Source organism: Cryptotermes secundus, unplaced genomic scaffold, assembly GCF_002891405.2.
Source record: "Cryptotermes secundus unplaced genomic scaffold, Csec_1.0 scaffold407, whole genome shotgun sequence".
NCBI lineage: Eukaryota > Metazoa > Arthropoda > Insecta > Blattodea > Kalotermitidae > Cryptotermes > Cryptotermes secundus.
This window is the reverse complement of record NW_019741981.1, coordinates 592,583-610,941: the sequence shown is the minus strand read 5'-3', so window position 1 is coordinate 610,941 and position 18,359 is coordinate 592,583. Positions and strand designations below refer to the sequence as shown.

Here is an 18,359-nt window from a genome sequence, read left to right as displayed (position 1 = left end):
GAGGCTATCGGCCAATAGAGGCCAAGTGAAAATTGCGACTTGATGTATTCTGAAGAATTGTAACACGAACGGACGCCCTGTCTGGGTTAATGCAGTATCGTTTAACCCTTTTAAGGTTTGGCCACACAGAGCGCTACGTACCCGACGCACGCTACGTACGCTATGTTCGCTGTACTTACAGAAAAATATCTCCCTTTATTGCCAATGTGACTGGCCCCACAGACTTCCGTACGCTACGTACGCTATGTTCTCTATGTTAGCTGCGTCGCAGAGTGTACACAGCGTACGTAGCGAACATAGCGTAGCGCTCTGTGTGGCCGAACCTTTACACCGTAATTTCACCTAAGTGTCTTTCCATTCCTTTATTAGATTACGTGTTCTAATCCATACAGATTGCAAGAACGGACAAGTTCTTTAGTGCGCTTGGCAGCCATGTTCACTGCGGCGTGGCAGTAGAGAAGTTAATGCACCTGAGTGTTTTGAATAGGTCAGCTTAATTGAAGCAGTTCACTTGCTACCAGACACGGTGGAGAACATCCCATTCTTTGCTATATATATTTACTCCATGCGAATTTTTATACTGGTATTTTTGATGCAGGTTTTGTATAGTGGGCTACTGGGCCTGAATACACACACACAAACACACACCGCGCGCGGAACGTGCACTTAGTTCCAAAGTTTTCGAGAATTATTTCAACACTTCCCTTATTTTGTAAGGAAGGGTCGGCTTGTGGTTCCCCCGTATTAACGTTTGAATCCTGGATTTTCTCGAAACTCTGTATGAACACGATGCCATTAGCTGTCACCGAAGTTTTTAATTTTTATTATGCAGCCTTCTGTATTACCGGCATGACGAGCGTTGAGGAATGAAGTACTTGAGCGACAGTTGAAGTAAGGAAAGTAAAGTTATACTTAATTAAGCTCCACGCTATGAAGACGTGTGCATGACTGGTATAGCCTCACACACTCCTAATCTTGGCGTTAAAGGATCTATGTTCAGCTTCACGCCTCATCGGGTTTACTCTCGGGAGAAGTGCCCCAGTACCCAGTGGGTATGAGGGCGTGCGGGTTGCAGAACCGGTCTGTGCGTTGTGCAGAAGAGAAACCCCCGTCTCCGTGTAGTCCGTAGTCCTATTGGTATATCGGCCGAGCTGCGCCGGCTCAGCACCATTTGAATTGTGGCCGTGAAATTGCGTGGTGCAACACGTGTATGAGGAACATGCAGTTTTTGTGAATGGTTGTTCTCTGTACAGTGTAAGGTAATGTACCTTTTGCTTTCCAATTAAAGACGATAACTTGGATACTATTTCTTATAATCATATCATTGTTACAAATCACGTACAGGGTTGACTGCACAGAAAGTAGAATTGTATAATTCTCATATTAGTCTTGTTATAGGCCCTAATTTATGCAGTCTCATAAAACATATAATGTTCCTCCTGCCATAAGGAATGGGGGAAAGCACGATACATATGTATATTTTTTCTACTTGCTTGTCTGACAGAACTCGCAACACGTACTTCTCGCGGCCAAACTGCAGTGACGCGTCTTCCAGACGTTAAGAATATGTGAGATGCTGGCGAGGTGGGCGGAACAGAAAATCGAATTACAGTCTATCTTTGAATCTTCCTTCCAGGATTTGCCTCCTTTTCTTTCTTTTGTTGCACGGTTCCTGTTTTGTCTTCAGCCGGTTGTGTTTGCTGATTGAGAGACTGTTTATGCCGTTGTCTGAACGCCAAGATATACAAGCGATTCGTTGAAAGCATTTTGGATTTCCCTTGTTATATCCGACCTGCCTCAGAAGAGGTTTTGATTGTTGGTTTAACTTCGTACGTGGCAACAATGGGCGTATTGAGGGCCGAAAAAAGGAGTTCCAGTTGGTTGTTTAACGACACTGCCCTTGCCGAGGCAGTATAGCGTCGGATGCTAGGATGATAGTTGAATGTGGAACAGTTGCGAAGTACTCGGAGATGTCCTGCCACCACAGGTCCCATACCACCTGAGTTTGGATCAAACCGGCGACTATCCGCCCGCTGTGGCATGGCTGCGGGACGGATTTGGCAGTAGAGCACGAACAAACGGATGTACTAACTCTGTTAGCGGAGTCGGAAGACTTAACTTTCGATGATACAAAACCACGCAATTTCAGACCCCGGTATCCTCAGAGTCTAGTGCCTTATTCGTTTTAGTACCGTGCACTGCGATTGTTCACTTAGAAAAACGACTGGGCCACGGTTCGGCTTCCAGCAGGAGCAGGGATTTTTCTGGTTACATACTGATAGACTGTGGGGTGAGCCGGAGCGTAAAGCTGACTGTTTTTCTATCTAGTACAGAAGTCCGTAAGGTACGGAGCTCCGTCATAACATGGTGAATTTACTTAAGAGCAAACTGCCTCAGCATCGTAACGTTTTCATCTCACTGTCTTCTATATACCAAGTAATAACATTACGTAACACCCCGAGATCCCCCACTGTCTTTATCTCGTCCACTACCTGGAATTGTTAGAACAGAGAAAGGAAATGCCTGTAAAGATATGAAGTCCAGGAAAACTGATTTATTTATGTGGGACGGCTCATCTTTGCTAAAATACCTTGCGTTCGAATTGCTTACAGATGTAAAAAGTTCACGTGTCTTCACTTGAAATTAAACTTGACTGCTTCAAACGATATTGGGGTAATTTAGAATAGTATTTGATGTTTTAAAATGATGCAGTAGGTACGTCTCACAAGCTTTTGGGCTTCAACTGCCCGTTACAGGGATAGCTCTACCTTTTTCTACAGTCATTCCATTTTCTGAACTCCGTAGAACGACGGAGGTATGAAAACGATTTCATGATATTTTCTCTGGCATCTCCCACAGCATGCATACACAATCGCTTCCATAGTTCTCATATTTGCATTCATCCCTTTCCTTTTCTTCATTCATGGACACAAGTAACATGACTGAGAACAGTTGCCATGTTTATACTGCCGACTAAGTGTCTCGCATACCTCGGTAGGATCTTCCATCTGATACCTGAAAACATAAAGATTAGAATAATTTTGCCTATTTCGTGTGGATAATAATCATAAGGGATTGAGCTAATTTGAGGGTTAGCGTCCCTTGTTTATCTTCCGTCAAAATTGCAACACTTTTACATTCTACACTTCAACACTACATGTTTCGGCCTCAAACAATTGCAACGGGATGCTGAAATACAGAATCCTAAGTTGAGGGGTTCGATGACAGGGTGCGGAGAAAAATATTAGGACTAAAAGGGAGGAAGGAAACTGCGTAGTCAGGAAATTTATAATTATAAATTTTACAAAATGTTACTGGGGTGGACAAATCAAGAAGAAAGCGATGGCCCGGGGCGTGTAGCACGAATGAAGGAGACAAGAAGTGCAAACAAAATTTTAGTTTGAAGACCTGAAGGGAACAGACCATTTTGATGGCCTAGACCTAAGTGGGAGGGGTCTTTTATCCGTAAGGTTGCCTACACAAGACACAGCGTACCCTGATTCGTAGAGTAGATGGACATCCACGAATAGGCTACATACATATACAATACATACTTATAGTTAATTAGCCCCACAAGCGTGAGGGCAGTGGCAAAACCTCGAGGGAGTGAAGGCAGAATAGGAGTGCGCATACATGCGCTGTTAATGAGAAAAGAAAACATTCAGTTAGCCACGTGGCAAGTATTGTGACCCGTGAATGTGTAAATGACGAGATGCTGCATGTGGGCTCGTCGAATTGCAGAGCAGTGGTTGGAAGCGACAGGTGAGTACTGAATTCTTTTAGGTCAGGTCATACATGAAACCACAAGCAGCCGTACACTTGCTGTGACGTCGCCCGTGCTTCTAAACTGATGATAACACATTTTCCAGAAGAAGTTTGTGAACTTGTAATGAATGATGCGTTCCGTTCACGATGGTTGCAGCACGCGGCAAACAGTAAAAGCTCAAATTGAGCTGCCGGAAGTGAACGCTTTTCTGTTAGCGAAGGGAAGACCAGTTTCAGGTTCCCAGGCTGTAATTCAATCACGTCACCTCTCAAATGCTTGTCGGGTCTTCTTCGAAAGTTGCTGGATTTTAGATTTCAGTCTAAGTTTACTTTAAACACTATCTTCTGCCACAGTGCCCCATACCCACTACATCGTGTAAACACGCCTTTTGTTTCTTTTTGCAAAATAGTGGCACAAGAGACAGTATTTATCAGCGTTCCTTTCTGCTACGGTGGCGTACCTACCGTAGCGGCGATTTGGCTAAGGATTTCTTCTCCTGTTAAATAAAACAGGCACACTGTATAGCTGCTCGGAAGGAAAGGTTTTCGCTTCCGTAATTCCCGTGTGCCTCTTCCCCACGTTAATTTTTTAACCAATTAATGCATCTCATGAATTTGTAGAGGCATGTTATGGCGTAGGTGCTACATCATTGCATTGTTTAATTTCATGCAGTTATTAATTTTGTAACGTTTATTAGTGACTTTAGACTCTGGTTTGGTTTGGGGAATCGCTTTGTTGGATATTCACCAGTCGTAACTACAATTAATTGTAACACTTTCAAGAATACTGTAATTATAACGCACAAATAAAGTCTTTTATAGCTGCTTTAACTTGTCGTTGCTAGGTAACAGATATAGACATTGGATATTCCTCTGCAGATTTTCCCCTATCCGTTTCCTGGTAACGGATTTTAACACAGGAACTGTTACTGTCACACTCCAGATATCACTGCTCTTCCTAGATTCAGCTTAATCCTCACACATTTATCTAACTTCCATGCATCAAAATTTGCGGCCAAGTTTTTGTTAGTCTTTCTTCGTATTTGGGAAGTCTCCGGTTCGCCTGTAGCCCGGGATGCCCACTGAGGTTTCTCGTCATTTCTCGCAGTTCCTTCTAACAAGCGCTGAAGCAATGCTTTACTACAGTTCGTGAGCGCTCCATATCGCGTCCTTTCCAATTCATCGTTCACAATCGCCTTAAAGTTTAAGGCTTTGTAAGCTGTGTATTTAGACAGGTGTCGTTAAGGCCTCATTAATCGTGTAGGTTGGTTTAGCGGTAAAGCATTGTAGACTGTTCTGATTTCTCTGGGATTACCAGCTGTCATGACTGTTTCTTCACGGGATGCCTTTGTGAATGCCGTGATGGCATTGTTGGACGCTCTCCCATGGGCTCTAGAGTCCATAGCTGCAGCTCTCCATAGGCTTACTTTCTCTTACCCACAATTCATTCTTTACTTACTTACTTACTTACTTACTCATAAAGCCGAGCCCTTCTTGAGGTTGAGGAGCCGCCAGTTCTGCAGCTACTCAAGAATTTCCCAGCGTTTTATGGAACCCGAAGGTTCATTACCATGTTCACAAGAGCCCTCCACTGGTCCCTATTCCGAGTCAGATCAATCCAATCCATACCATCCCGTCCGGTCTCTCTTAAGATCCATTTTAATAAATTCCCCCCACCCACCCGCCCACGACTCGGCCTTCCCACTGGTCTCTTTCTCTCTGGCTTCCCCTCCAATATCCTATATCATTCCTCTTCGCCCCCATTCGTGCTACATGCCCTGCCAATCTCATCCTCCGTGACTTGGTCATACTAATTAAACTTGGAGAAGAGTACAAGTTATTAAGCTCCTCATTATGGAGTTTTCTCCAAACTCCTATCACTTCCTCTCTCTTCGGTCCAAATATTCTCCTCAACACCCTGTTCTCAAACACCCTCAGTCTATGTTCCTCCCTTAATGTAAGGGACTAAGTCACATTTCATTCTTTAACCATTGTAATTAAAACAGAATTCTTAGATACGCTAGAAATCGATTGACATGCAATTTAAATCTGTTGGGTCCAAAACATTTGTATGATAATTGCAGAAATCTAGAAACGGCTGTTTTCTGTCAAGTAATGTTGAATCGGAACTCCTTTTTTTTTTTAGTTCCAAAAGGTGTAGTTGGGGCACTTTCGTTCGGATACGCACATCCCATGGCTTAGGTCCCTGTTTCTGTTGCTGTTCTTCCATCGTGCAAGGGGAGAAACTGCGAAGGTATGCGCCGTGCCGTCACCTAGGTGACATGGCCTTAGCCACGTACTTGTCTGCTGGCGTTTGTGGCGATTCTTAGCGAACCATTGATTTAAACGGAGCTCTTTCCACGTAACCACATGGCCAATCACTGGTTCACCAAGACGCAACAAAAACGCCCTTGGGAAAGGAGTTAGATTGAACCATTTAAATTTCGTGTGAACGATTGTTTTTAAGTGTATATGGTAAACGGAGTTGGATATCACAAATTTATGATCTTCGAAGTTTTACGCGGCTCGTTATAGAACTTCGTGTCCTAACTGGAGTTGGCAACAATCGTGCACAGGTCCGCCATTGCCCGCCTCTCTCTTAAAATAATAAAACGTCATGAAGAAGGAGCCTCCGGTTGGTCTGTGCAAATTCTATTGCTTGGCTCCATGTCATTCATTTTTCGAAACAGTAAAACATTACAAACAACATGAAATCAGCAGAAACGCCATTTTGATAAAAAATGTGAAGCCAATAGAGAAACATGCAATAGCAGGACAGAAGACCGACTGACGTTCATTTGTTTAATTCTTATCACGTGACCATACTTGCCACAGCTTCACTAACAGCCAACCGCCTTGTTGCTGGAATTCCAGACAAATTAAATTGAGAAAGAAAATGTCCTATCGTTGATTTTATAATATTTTATTATTGTAGAATTCGTTCTTAGTGCTGAATTTTGTTTTGATAGTAATCCAAATTTATGGACTCTGCCCGTTAAATTGTGCGTGGCTGTCGGTGCAAGGTCTCATGCGCGTAGAGTTTTGATGTTTGTCTTAACTCCAGCTGATGATTTATATTGTGTTTCGTTTATATGTCCTGTCATATGTTGGTTCTGGTGTCCGGAGATAGGGACTCGCTGTATCGATTGGGCCCAGTTGAGTAGAATTTTACTTGAAGACGGAGACAGTCCAGTCACCGAAACGTCGTTTTTAAACAAACAGGACAGTGGGCAATGTCCAGAAAGTCAGTAACTGTATTAACGTAACATTGCCCTAAACCTTTCAGAGATGCGTAAAATATTTGCGTTACCAGTGCAGATATGCGGACGGAGACAAGGGGCGTGACTGAGGGGGCGAGGCCGAAATGTGAATTACGGTGCCGAGAGCAGAGGTACCTAGTTTTGATATTCCTCCATTCCTTCCCTCGTGAGAGATATCGTATTTTCGAGGCACCCCTAGCTATAATCCATCAATTTGAATCCCCATACGGATAGGTGACAGCGAATGGGATTCACTAATCAACAGGACGGAGTAGGGGGGTGAACACTAAGAGGAAAGGGGTTGCTTGTCTAAAGTTTAGTGATTTGTTAAACGAGTCTGGGGACTTTCGACTGCTGAATTACGGAGCCCCTTTCTTTCCCCCTCCCCCCTCCCTAAGCACTATATTTTGTCAGTGACGAACCTAATTTGAATTCCCACCTGCACTCCCTTTGTATAGGGCCCAATGCGGCGGACATGTGACGAGGCTTGCGTAGTTCGGAAGTTGTGGAACTCGGCGGTGACAGCAACTTGCGCTAAATTGAATGGCGAAGACAGATGTAACACTAGTTAGTAATTAACAGGTTATCTCGTTTTTAATAGAGCGTTCGTTGATCTCGGAATGCAACATTTCTAACGTGGGGTAATAGGGAAAGTAAGAAACCGTTCTCACGGTCTTGTCGCTTGCAGATTTCTTATACTTTTTCTTCTACCCTGAAGATGGAGGCGATACGTTCCTCCGAAACGTCGGTTAACACCACTTATACACGGTGCCAAATCCCAGAAGACTGCTTTCTTCATAGTCACCGCCGTGAAAGCCTCAAATCTTACATAGTAAGAAAGCTGTTTGTGTAAAGATATGGGCTTTGGTTTCTTTAGTTAAGTTTTGAGTGCACAAATGCAATTAGCTCAATATTGCCGCCGCGTTATATGCTTGTGCCTACCTTACATTGGGCGCAGTTGATGTGGAGGCTTGGCTTTTGTCTTTGGAAGAATTAATATTGTTTATTTTAGGCATTATCTCTCAGGTTGCTAACGCACCGGAAACGAAACTTTTTCGCATCAGTTTCCCGGTTAAGTGAAATCTTGAAATCTCCTAACACGTGCAGACAGACACACGTGTTCATAGAGTATTCGGCCAGTTCTGTTAAGAAAGTGTAATACTGATTCCCTCTTCTAATATTATACTGACAAGGAATGAAACACCAAACAATAGGGCTGAAGTAATATGACTTACTTTGTGTTCGGGAGATGCCCGATTTGAATATCGGCCCACACACCGATTACCATGACTGAGATTTTTGTGATTTTCTTCAGTTACTCCAGGCAAATGCCGTGGTAGCGCCTTAAACATGCCACCACACTTTCTCCTTCCTCGCCCTTTCAAGTTTATAATGACAAACATCCATTGATATCATTCACCCACAGATAACCGCCGCAGTCGATATATTGTCGTTAGCCCACAATTTGCCCTTTCATAGCAGAACATTTTCTGTGTATATACTAGCGACTGCAGTCGTAATGCGTTGCATCATTACGTTGCCTTTCGAGTGCTGCCACCTGTCGAGCCAAGAAATCGATCTGATTAGTGTGTCAGACCCCTCACGGCATATGCAGGCTAATGACTGAAATTAGTTTATTATCCGAGGGTTAGTCATGGCTTTGTAAAGTTGTCGCCTTCGTCACAGCGATCTCTCGATGTTGCCGGTGGTCCCACAATTTCCCCGCTCGAAGCCAATGCATTGCACCAATTTGCGTTCCAAACACGATTTTACATGGGAGAGGCGGTTCGTTGCTGCTTTATTTTACCTGTTCCTCCTCTTTCTTTCTCATGTTTCTAGAATACGATGGCGAAAAAGAAAAGTTGCGAAACGTCTTCCTTCTAGTCTGGAGGTAGAGGTCTCTAGTGTGTCGTTATACTTCCTCCGGTCACTTATCCTCATTACTTGTACCCCAACCCCCCCGCCATGCCCACTCACTCATCCTCGAGAGGATTTAGCAAGGCGTGAGGGAGAAAACTAAGATAAGAAAATGTACTCAAATTGCCCTCACCTATTCCGAATAGCATGCAGAATACATGGTGTTCCATTTCAGCGCAGGCCGGAGCGTTGGCGTGCCAGCGTCGAGTCTGTGACAGGTTCCAGCAAATGGCGCTTTAAAATTAATGCACGTACGCTAAGGGATTAAGTGACGTTGGTCGTAGTCCATCCATATTCTGCAATTAGAGGTCCTTTATTTGGGCCTAATAGGGACGAAACGAGTGGAGAATGTAGTATATAACTAGAAACGATAACTGATCGCCTAATATTGTTAGGGCAATAACGTCAAGGTTCCTGTGGTTCTGTATGGGCACGAAACTTGGTCTGTGACATTAAGGGAGAAAAGACTGAATGTTTGAGAACAGGGTGTTGAGGAGAATATTTGGATCGAAGAAGGATGAAGTTACGGGAGTTTGGAACAAAATGCATAATGAGGAATATATTCATAACTTGTATAATTAGAATTATCAAGTCAAGGAGGAGACATGGGCAGGGCATGTAGCACGAATGGGAGAAAAGGAATGTATATATGATATTGGTGGGAAAGCCACAAGGAAGGAGATCATTGGGAAGACCAAGACGTAGGTGGGAGGGCAATATTAAAATTGATCTTAGAGAGATAATATTTGATGGCATGGACTGTATCCACCTGGCACAGGATAGGGACCAGTAGAGGGCTCTTGTGAACACGGTAATGAACCTTCGGGTTCCATGAAATGCTGGGAAGTTCTTGAGCGAGTGTGTGATGTCAAAGGGGTTACAGTGAGCTGATGTTGCGACACGGTTATGTGGTACAAATGTTGCATTGTAGCTGGCATGTTGCTTTGGATACCTAAACGAACAGTCTTTACATTCGTATCATGTTAAATTTTTTAGTTACAAAGTAATTCGTGTAGATCTGCTGTAGTAACCGTCGACATAGCGTCAATAATAACTGGTATTTTATAGAAACTACTACGTGTTTCGATCTCAGAGATCATCATTAAGTGGTGCCCTAACTGAAAAATTTGTTATTGAGCTGCTGAAATATCTTATTCCCTTTGTAGTTACCTTACAGTAACAACGAATCCAGTTTTTAGTATGTTTACCTGTGATATAAATATTTCCAAATATCAAACGCCGGTTGATAGAAAAGTAAAATGTATCTAGTATGTATGGTATGACATGACTGTTCATAAAAAAACCTGTATTCATGGTCAACTAAAAATAGACAGGTACAGTTCGCATTCGTACATGTATTCACAATATATTATCAACCGTTTTGTGAATTTAACTTTCAAGCAGTTTTATGTGGAAGTATTGTATATGATGAAAACTTCAGAATATATAACAGAATATAAATCTGTTGAAAACTGGGTCCACATTTTCAGTAGAGTAGCCAATTAAGCTAAAAGAGATGCTATGGTAAAGGTAAATATGTCCCTGTGCTTAAGTATTGAAGCAGTACGCCATGAAGACGTATGGGGGAGTGGATGTGTTGACCCACGAAAGTGATGCTATGACAGTTCAGTATTGACGCTTGTAATAATGTGCCATCTACTGGTGACGTCGAAATATCTAGTGGTTTTCACTAACAGCATTACTCGTTAACGGTTATGTATATGTACACAATATTGTGACATGTTGCGCAACGGAGGACCCCTACCTCCCCAGCGGCACGTGGAGGTAACGTAGCGCTCTCGTAATAGGCGAGTCATCACCCCGCCACTCACCCCGCGGTGACGTGCCGAGCGGAGCCGAAGCGAGCCGAATCCGAGCGCGCTGGTCGCTAGGCAACGCGGATTTTGTAATTTTGTAATTGAAGGATAACCTTTTATGTTGCGATAGATCGGCGAAAGATGTACAACTTATTTTAGATAATTTTTAACTCAAGGGTTTCCAAATTTTGTGATACCTTCACACGTTAAAATAATGTGTAAATTTACACGGATCGCTCCCCTAATCTCAGCCGGTCAGCCGAAGAGTGCAGTTCTTTACACTGGTGCAGCACCAACAGTATCTTATAAAAGGTTCTGTACAGTCACGAAAATGCCCTAAAAGTGTTTGGCTCGTCTTGTGAAAGTACCTATATTGAAACTTACTGACTTGCTGAAACTGCGGTTATGTGGCTCTGCATTTTAAATATTCAGGATTACTGGGATTTTGGACCTTATCCGTCATCTGGTATTCTAAAAGCTAGTGAAGGTGGGGGGGGGGGTGGATGTATAGACCCACGTTTACTTGACCTCGGCAGTTGTTGGAGGTGAGACGTTTCACGCCCCGGCCGCTTTACCTCCGCGGAAAAGGCCCCCGGTGCTCATTTTGGATATGAAATTAGGTGGACCCCAGAGCCGGTCTAGACGACATGGAGAAGAGAAAATTCTTAACCATACCGGGACTCGAACTCCGACGCTTCGGTCGTCCAGCCAGTAGTCAGTCGCTATACCGACTGCGATGTCCTGGCTCCATACATACAGAGGTATACTGGCAATTACATGTACATACGGGCATTTTTTTTTATGTAAGACTCGTGGGTGATTTCGGGGGGTGTCTTCTTTCCTTTAGCGTTGTTCATATTATTTGGGTATGATAGGGCGACGTGCTCGGGGAAGATCGAAGTCGCTGCGGGCTGCATGCGAACTTGCGAACCCTCTAGTTTCTGAAGAAAGCAGTCTTCTGGGATGTGGCACCGTGTAGATGTGGTGTTAACCGACGTTTCTGAGGAACGTATCGCCTCCATCTTCAGGGTGGAAGGAAAAATAAAGTCTGCAAGCGAAGAGACCGTGAGAACCGGCACAAACAGGGATTTTATTATTTTTCCTTCTACCCTGAAGAAGGAGGCGATACATTCCTCTGAAACGTTGGTTAACTCCACATCTACACGTTGCCACATCCCAGAAGACTGCTTTCTTCATAGTCACCGCCGTGAAAACCTCAAATCTTACCTCTAGTTTCTCTTTTTGTCTTTTTCTCCCCGTAGGTACATCTTGCGCTGTTTTAGTTAAGATTAATGGTTGATTTTCTAGTGCAGGGCGGCCATTCCTTACCTCATTAACGGGTCGGGCTGTTTGTTTACATATGGCGCTAAAGAAGGTCTCTTCTCCGGAGAGGAATACAAGACTTAACGTGATAAACGCCTGTAGTCTGTTTCTCATTAAGAATACATTACAGCAGAACGATCCGGCCGCTGCTTTCAGATTGGCTTTGCAATTTGACCTTTTGGCTTGAGGAAGGAAGAGAGGTTTATGTACGACATTGACACTTCTGTTGTGCATTGTACAAACCTGCGTCCTTACTCTGTAACAATAATGAGGCCCCAAACTAAAAGACGGAGGATGTGATAATGGGGTCTGGCGGGAGAGTCACACCTCCGTGGGCAGTAGGAATGGTAGAATAGTGATGGACTGAGGAATCTCGAGGAAGAGCCTACTGTAATACTAGAACCTTAATTGAAGTCGTCCCGGATTGAATCCTTGGTTCCGCAGTTAGAAGACGTCGTCTCAGCTGTGGCTCTCAGAAATTAAACTTAGGTCATTACTTACTTACTTACTCATGGAGCTGAGGCCTTCTGTAGGAGCCGCCAATTCTGCAGCTACTCAAGAATTTCCCAGCATTTTATGGATCCCGAAGGTTAATTACCGTGTTCACAAGAACCCTCCACTGGTCCCTGTCCTGAGCCAGATCAATCCAATTCATACCATCCCATCCTATCTCTCTAAAGATCCATTTTAATATTGTCCACCCACCTGCGCCTAGGTCTTCCCTGTGGTCTGTTTTCTTCAGGCTTTCCCACCAATATTCTATACGTATTCCTCGCCCCCCCTCATTCGTGCTACGTGCCGTGCCCACCTCATCCTCCTTGGCTTGATCATTCTAATAATGCTTGGAGAAGAGTACTAATTATGAAGCTCCTCATTATGCAGTTTTCTCCAACCTCCTGTCACTTCATCTCTCTTCGGTCCAAATATTCTCCTCAACACCGTGTTCTCAAACACCCTCAGTCTATGTTCCTCCCTTAATGTCACAGACCAAGTTTCACACCCGTACAGAACCACAGGCAAAAATATTTTTATTCCATTGTTTAGGACGTAATTACGCTATTTACTGACACCTTTCAATCCCGAATATTTTGATACAGCTTCAAATTTACTGAAACATGTTAAGAATAAGTTTCTGCAGAAATATACATCAATTTTGGAAATAAGTTACAGAACTAGAGGGAAATAATTTATTTCTTTGTACAGGATATATGCTTATATTTTTCACACCTCTTAAATTGCTACTTACTAGGATCGAAATGTTGCCCGAATTCGGAGTTTTCACATCGCGTTATTTATTCTTGGATCCAGTATTTTGTGAACAGTCTGCTTCAGCGTGAGGTTCATGCTTGGATCGATCCCCGTTTTGTCTAACACTTTGTAGCACGAGAGATTGGCCAGTTACGAAATAACTTCAATAATTATTGAAGATTATAATCTAACCGTATTCATGTTGAAATGTAAGTATGAACATTTATTTCCTTCCTTCACAATTTAGAATGAACTGTAATTAATAATTGCGGTGTTTTGACTATATTATGCTTAACGCCTTGGAATGTTTAGCGCACTTTCACATTTATGGAGCCCTGGATTCGAATCTCGTCTAGGAGATTGCTGTCGAGAGTTCTTTTATGGTTTTTCCCAGTCCCTACATGTAAATTCAGAGACAGTACACCGCAGTATCATGCGACCGCGCCATTTTGTTTCCTTATTTATATTTCCTGTATCGCATTATATGACGCTACATAACCTTGTCAGATGACAAGGTAACATTGCTTGCCTGAGGAAAACAGTGTTAATTTAAGGCGGCATAGCTGGTCTCAGATTCTGCTGAGCGTGAATCGCTGTACCATGACTTCCAAATGCTGCGTGCAAGAGATCTTTGTATGCCGTTTTCGAAGAAACATTGTTGCTTGAGAGGCACTTCAAAATGCTCTAAAACGCTGTCCGGTCCGCCACGCAAATGGCGAGAATACAATTTGCTAGATGTTGCAGACTTAAAGTAAACTTCGGCTTTATAGATCGGTCCGACTTGATGTGAGGAGCATCCGAGTTTTTAACCTGAGACTCCCTTAAAGATGGTACAAATAAACGTGATTTGTAAGATGCCTATTTATATTTCAAACAACCACACGATTTGCATTAAGTTTGCGAATGCAAGAATATTTGGAATAATCCTGTCCGTTAATATTTGCCACCCTTGCCTCCCATGCAGCTTTGAAGCAGACGGCGTGTGCAAAATCGCAAAGAAAGGCGCATTTCGAACACAACTTTCTGTTCCGTTTGACGATTTCATGTTAATTTATGGAATTTTAAACAATATTTGAGTGAAGATCAAGCGAATTAAGGAATTTTAACCTATTTTTGAACGATTACAACTTAATTTATGGAATTTTAACCACAAATTTTTTGACGATTTCAAGTTAATTAGTGAAATTGAGACCATTTCTTGCACGATTTCGTGCTAATGTAAGAAATTTTGACAACATTTTTGGCGATTTCACTTTTATTTAAGGAATTTTATCAAATTTATAAACGATTTCAGGTTAATTTAAAGAATAGTATTGAAAATTTGAGCGATTTTAAGCTAATTTAAGGAATTTTAACCAATTTTTTTACGATTTAAAAATAATTGAATGAATATTAACACATTGCCACTCTTGTCGTTACGGGTGCTCATCGCATGTCTTGCAGGTTCTGGAAGCAGCTATTCACTTGCAGTTTACCAAGTCTGATTACAATGGGTACAAATATTTCTGCAAGGTTGCTTTGAATATGCGACCTCGTGTATTACATGCAACCCCCAAGGGAAATTTCTGACGCCAGTTCTATCCAGTGTAGGTGTTCCCTCGTTTTCCTATGTACCCCGGAGACCAGAGGGAGAGGTCGCGCTGTCGGACAACCAGCGACTTGTGCAAACAGTTGTGTAAGCCGTTGTTGCGCAATTCACTGCCCTTTGTCAGCACACTTTGTGTTCTGCTGCTGCTTCATTTCGACTGTTGCCCGTAAATTTGTTTTATCTTATCTAATTTGCACGGTTTGTTGTAATTGGCTTAGGGTTTCCATATACTTGCATCCCTTTAATGAAGGTACATTATGTCTACTCGCGCGTTCCTTTAAAGTTAAAAAAAAAGCTGTAATACGAGCGTACAATTCATGCACTACGCCTTTCATCCTTGGCGCCTCTAATAAAATTTTCCCTTTGATTGCAGATATTCACCAGGTACGGGAAGGTGCTAAAGATTGTGACCTTCACCAAAAATAGTAAGTGTATAAATTAGAGTTATTGATTTGATTTTTACTTTTAAGTATTACGTATATAATTTTAATTTTTTTAAAACTTATTAAATGTAAGAATTAGAATATAAGAAACAGTTTTGCACATTTAATTCAGATTATTTACTTTATATATTAAAGAGGACTTAATATTAGATGAAATACTAATATATATATATATACACACACACACTCATTTAGATAGCAGTGTTCAGCCCATATATGCATTTTTTTTTCCGAAAATTAATTTCTTAACTTTATATATGAAAGTAGTTGACATTTTTAAAGAGCAAGTTCATTTATTCATGTTGACATGATCTTTCTGGAACTCTTGGCATAATAGGTTGAACATGCAAAAGAAACTTATATTAAATATAGATACAGTTTGCGAAATTAAATTTTTCAGTGCAAATTTTAATGGAAATATAAGCCGATGATAGATATTGTGTACACTTCACACATGCACATGTGAACAAACATTAAGAAGTTAATGTTTTCAGGACTAGTTGAAAAAGAAAAGATAAGTGATAGAATGAAGATAATAATTATTCGTGGATTGGTGGAAATATTTTACTCCGAAACCACATGTACATAATTTAAACCTCAATTGTGTGAGCACATATTTATGCCTGCGAATGTAATAAATTAATGTTGATATGAGTTCCTTTAATTTGGTATGTAAAGTTTAAGTTTTGTGAAGTACAACATAAGCAGGTAACAGAGTACAGCCTGAAGGTCTTATGATAAATTAAATTTACAGTAACGTCAACGTTTTCCGATTGTATGCTGTAAGCTGTGAAATTAAATTGTGTGTTATTTTACTTTAATGTTTTTGTTTCTTTCCAGACACATTTCAAGCGCTGATCCAGTATCCAGACGTTGTCACCGCCCAAGCTGCCAAATTGGTGAGTAGTAATCACAATGATGCAAATGTGTATTGTGAAGTTGTCAGCTTCTCATATGCGTATATTACAGGCTTTTGATACTTTCTTAGTATGAGTGTGAAGCTGTACCTCAATAGAGTACACTGTATTTCCCAGACACATGATTTGCAGATTTGCATATACATTCCCACTGCTATTGTTCATTTACTGCAGTTTCGTTTTCGGAAAACTTTGTTATGCAATGCAGTCAGCATTTTTTCCCCCCATATAGTTAACTGTTCACTATATTGAAAATATTTCAGAATGAAGGTTGTAGATCTGGACCGCCAGATCTACAGCACGTGGGCTCACTGATTGTTTTTTGTGGCCTGTGAGAATATCCTTCCTTCAGTATATGTTTATGGTTTCCTTAGCTTTAAAGAAGGTGTCATTATCTTGTTGAAAATGCTTTATTAAACGTGTTTACTAAATGTTCATTACTGTTCGTACTACATTTTTTTTGTATCGAACTCATTTTCAGTTTGTTTCTCTCCAAATGTCTCCGCAAATGTCACAAACTTGATGATTATTTGGGTGATAAGAATAAACTGGGACATGTGTGTATGGGCACTCTCTGAACCATTCATTTGTTCTAGGTTCACGTAATGGCACTGCAGCCCATAGTGTTACCGGAAATATTGAATTCTCTTAATTAAACACAATAGGACACACAAGGACACAGGAAATATCGTGTCAGTAGTCTGAGCATCTAATATCAGCTGTGCAGATCCATTGCAATCTTCATCGTGTGTTCAAAACTTAAAGCAAATATTTTATACATTTGGGAACCGATTTCCGATTTTGTTATCCTTGTATTGGGCCAGAATATTACTTGTAGCATATTTCTTAACCAAGAGTGCCCCAGATGAATTCATCAGCCTAGTATAGTACGCCCTAGAAATCTACATTCAGTTTTTGTACATGTATCGCCATACATAACTCGTATCCAGTCAAATCTTGACATATTGCTCATATGTGGTACACGTTTTAGCGATATTGTTTTGTCATGCTTCCGGAGAAGTAAGGTAACATTTCATTGAAACAAAACATTCTGTATACATACCTCCAGTGTCCAGCTGTAAGAGTACTGTGATTTCTCAGATAGAGATTATGGTAAGTGCCTGATTGGGTTGTTGCCACTTGTGCACTTATATAAAAACTGTTATATTGGATTGATTTTTTTTTATTACAAGCCACAGGCAGGTTCTTCCTACAAAACTTTATTTTACAAAACAAATACATTTCAGTTTCATCATTATTTAATGTGTATGCACTGTACCGGTGCAAACCAAAATTAAGTTCACCTGCCAACTTTCATTGTATACCTTTTGTACCGAATTTGATCGAAATCTGTGGTTTCAGATACGATACTTGCTGATGTACACACATTCCTTGCCCATGTACTTAACTATGAGCGTTGGACAAAGTTTGTATAAAATCAGGCTACTGCCACCTTCCCCCTCCCCCATTCCTCACCGTACGAAACAGTCCATCCAGTGCTACACATTTTCAGCAGGTGACAGAGCCGTTTCAGCACCGAAACTCAATACCATGGAATTTTATTAGATGTTGGAGATTGCGGATGTAAATTTGCACTCGATCTCAACGTCTACACTAGATGTGAGCTAGTGGTGTGCTCTGTCCCCCGGTTGCTTTATTCCACTGCACTCGGTGGATAAGGACGGTCTTGGATTTGGCACTGAAGAGGCACAGTTCCTGTCTGTAATGAAAATCGAATCCCGATTGTCCAGTTCGTAGCCTGTCACCTTACTGAGTGAGCTGTCATGGCAGAAATATCTAACCCTACTGAAACATACGGCACCAAGAAACATGTTCTTCCGTAGAGATACTATTCTCAGCGCTTCAGGCACTGAGCCGAAGTAACAGGGCAGTAATTCTGTCTCCTCCTCTTGTACCGTATTTTCTTTTGCTTCCATCTCTCCCACCTCGGTTGATTTTTTACTTATCTTTATTGATCATCTATTTCTCATTTTCCTCCATCTCATTCTCTCTTAAGGATACCATATATGACACACAACAGGATGCATACACAAAGAGAGTTCTCTTTTTGGTCCCCTACA

At 41.7% G+C, this 18,359-nt stretch overlaps 1 protein-coding gene across 6 annotated transcripts in view; it reads left to right on the top strand.

Annotated features, from left to right (window-relative positions):
- Window positions 1–18,359, top strand: part of LOC111872920 (polypyrimidine tract-binding protein 1) — a 670,096-nt gene that overhangs the window by 580,615 nt on the left and 71,122 nt on the right. For all 6 annotated transcript variants that reach the window (XM_023867205.2, XM_023867206.2, XM_033754885.1 and 3 more), the window contains 2 exons: window positions 15,292–15,343; window positions 16,202–16,260. In XM_023867205.2, coding sequence (XP_023722973.1) covers window positions 15,292–15,343; window positions 16,202–16,260 — 111 coding nt within the window. The remainder of the gene's footprint in view (window positions 1–15,291; window positions 15,344–16,201; window positions 16,261–18,359) is intronic.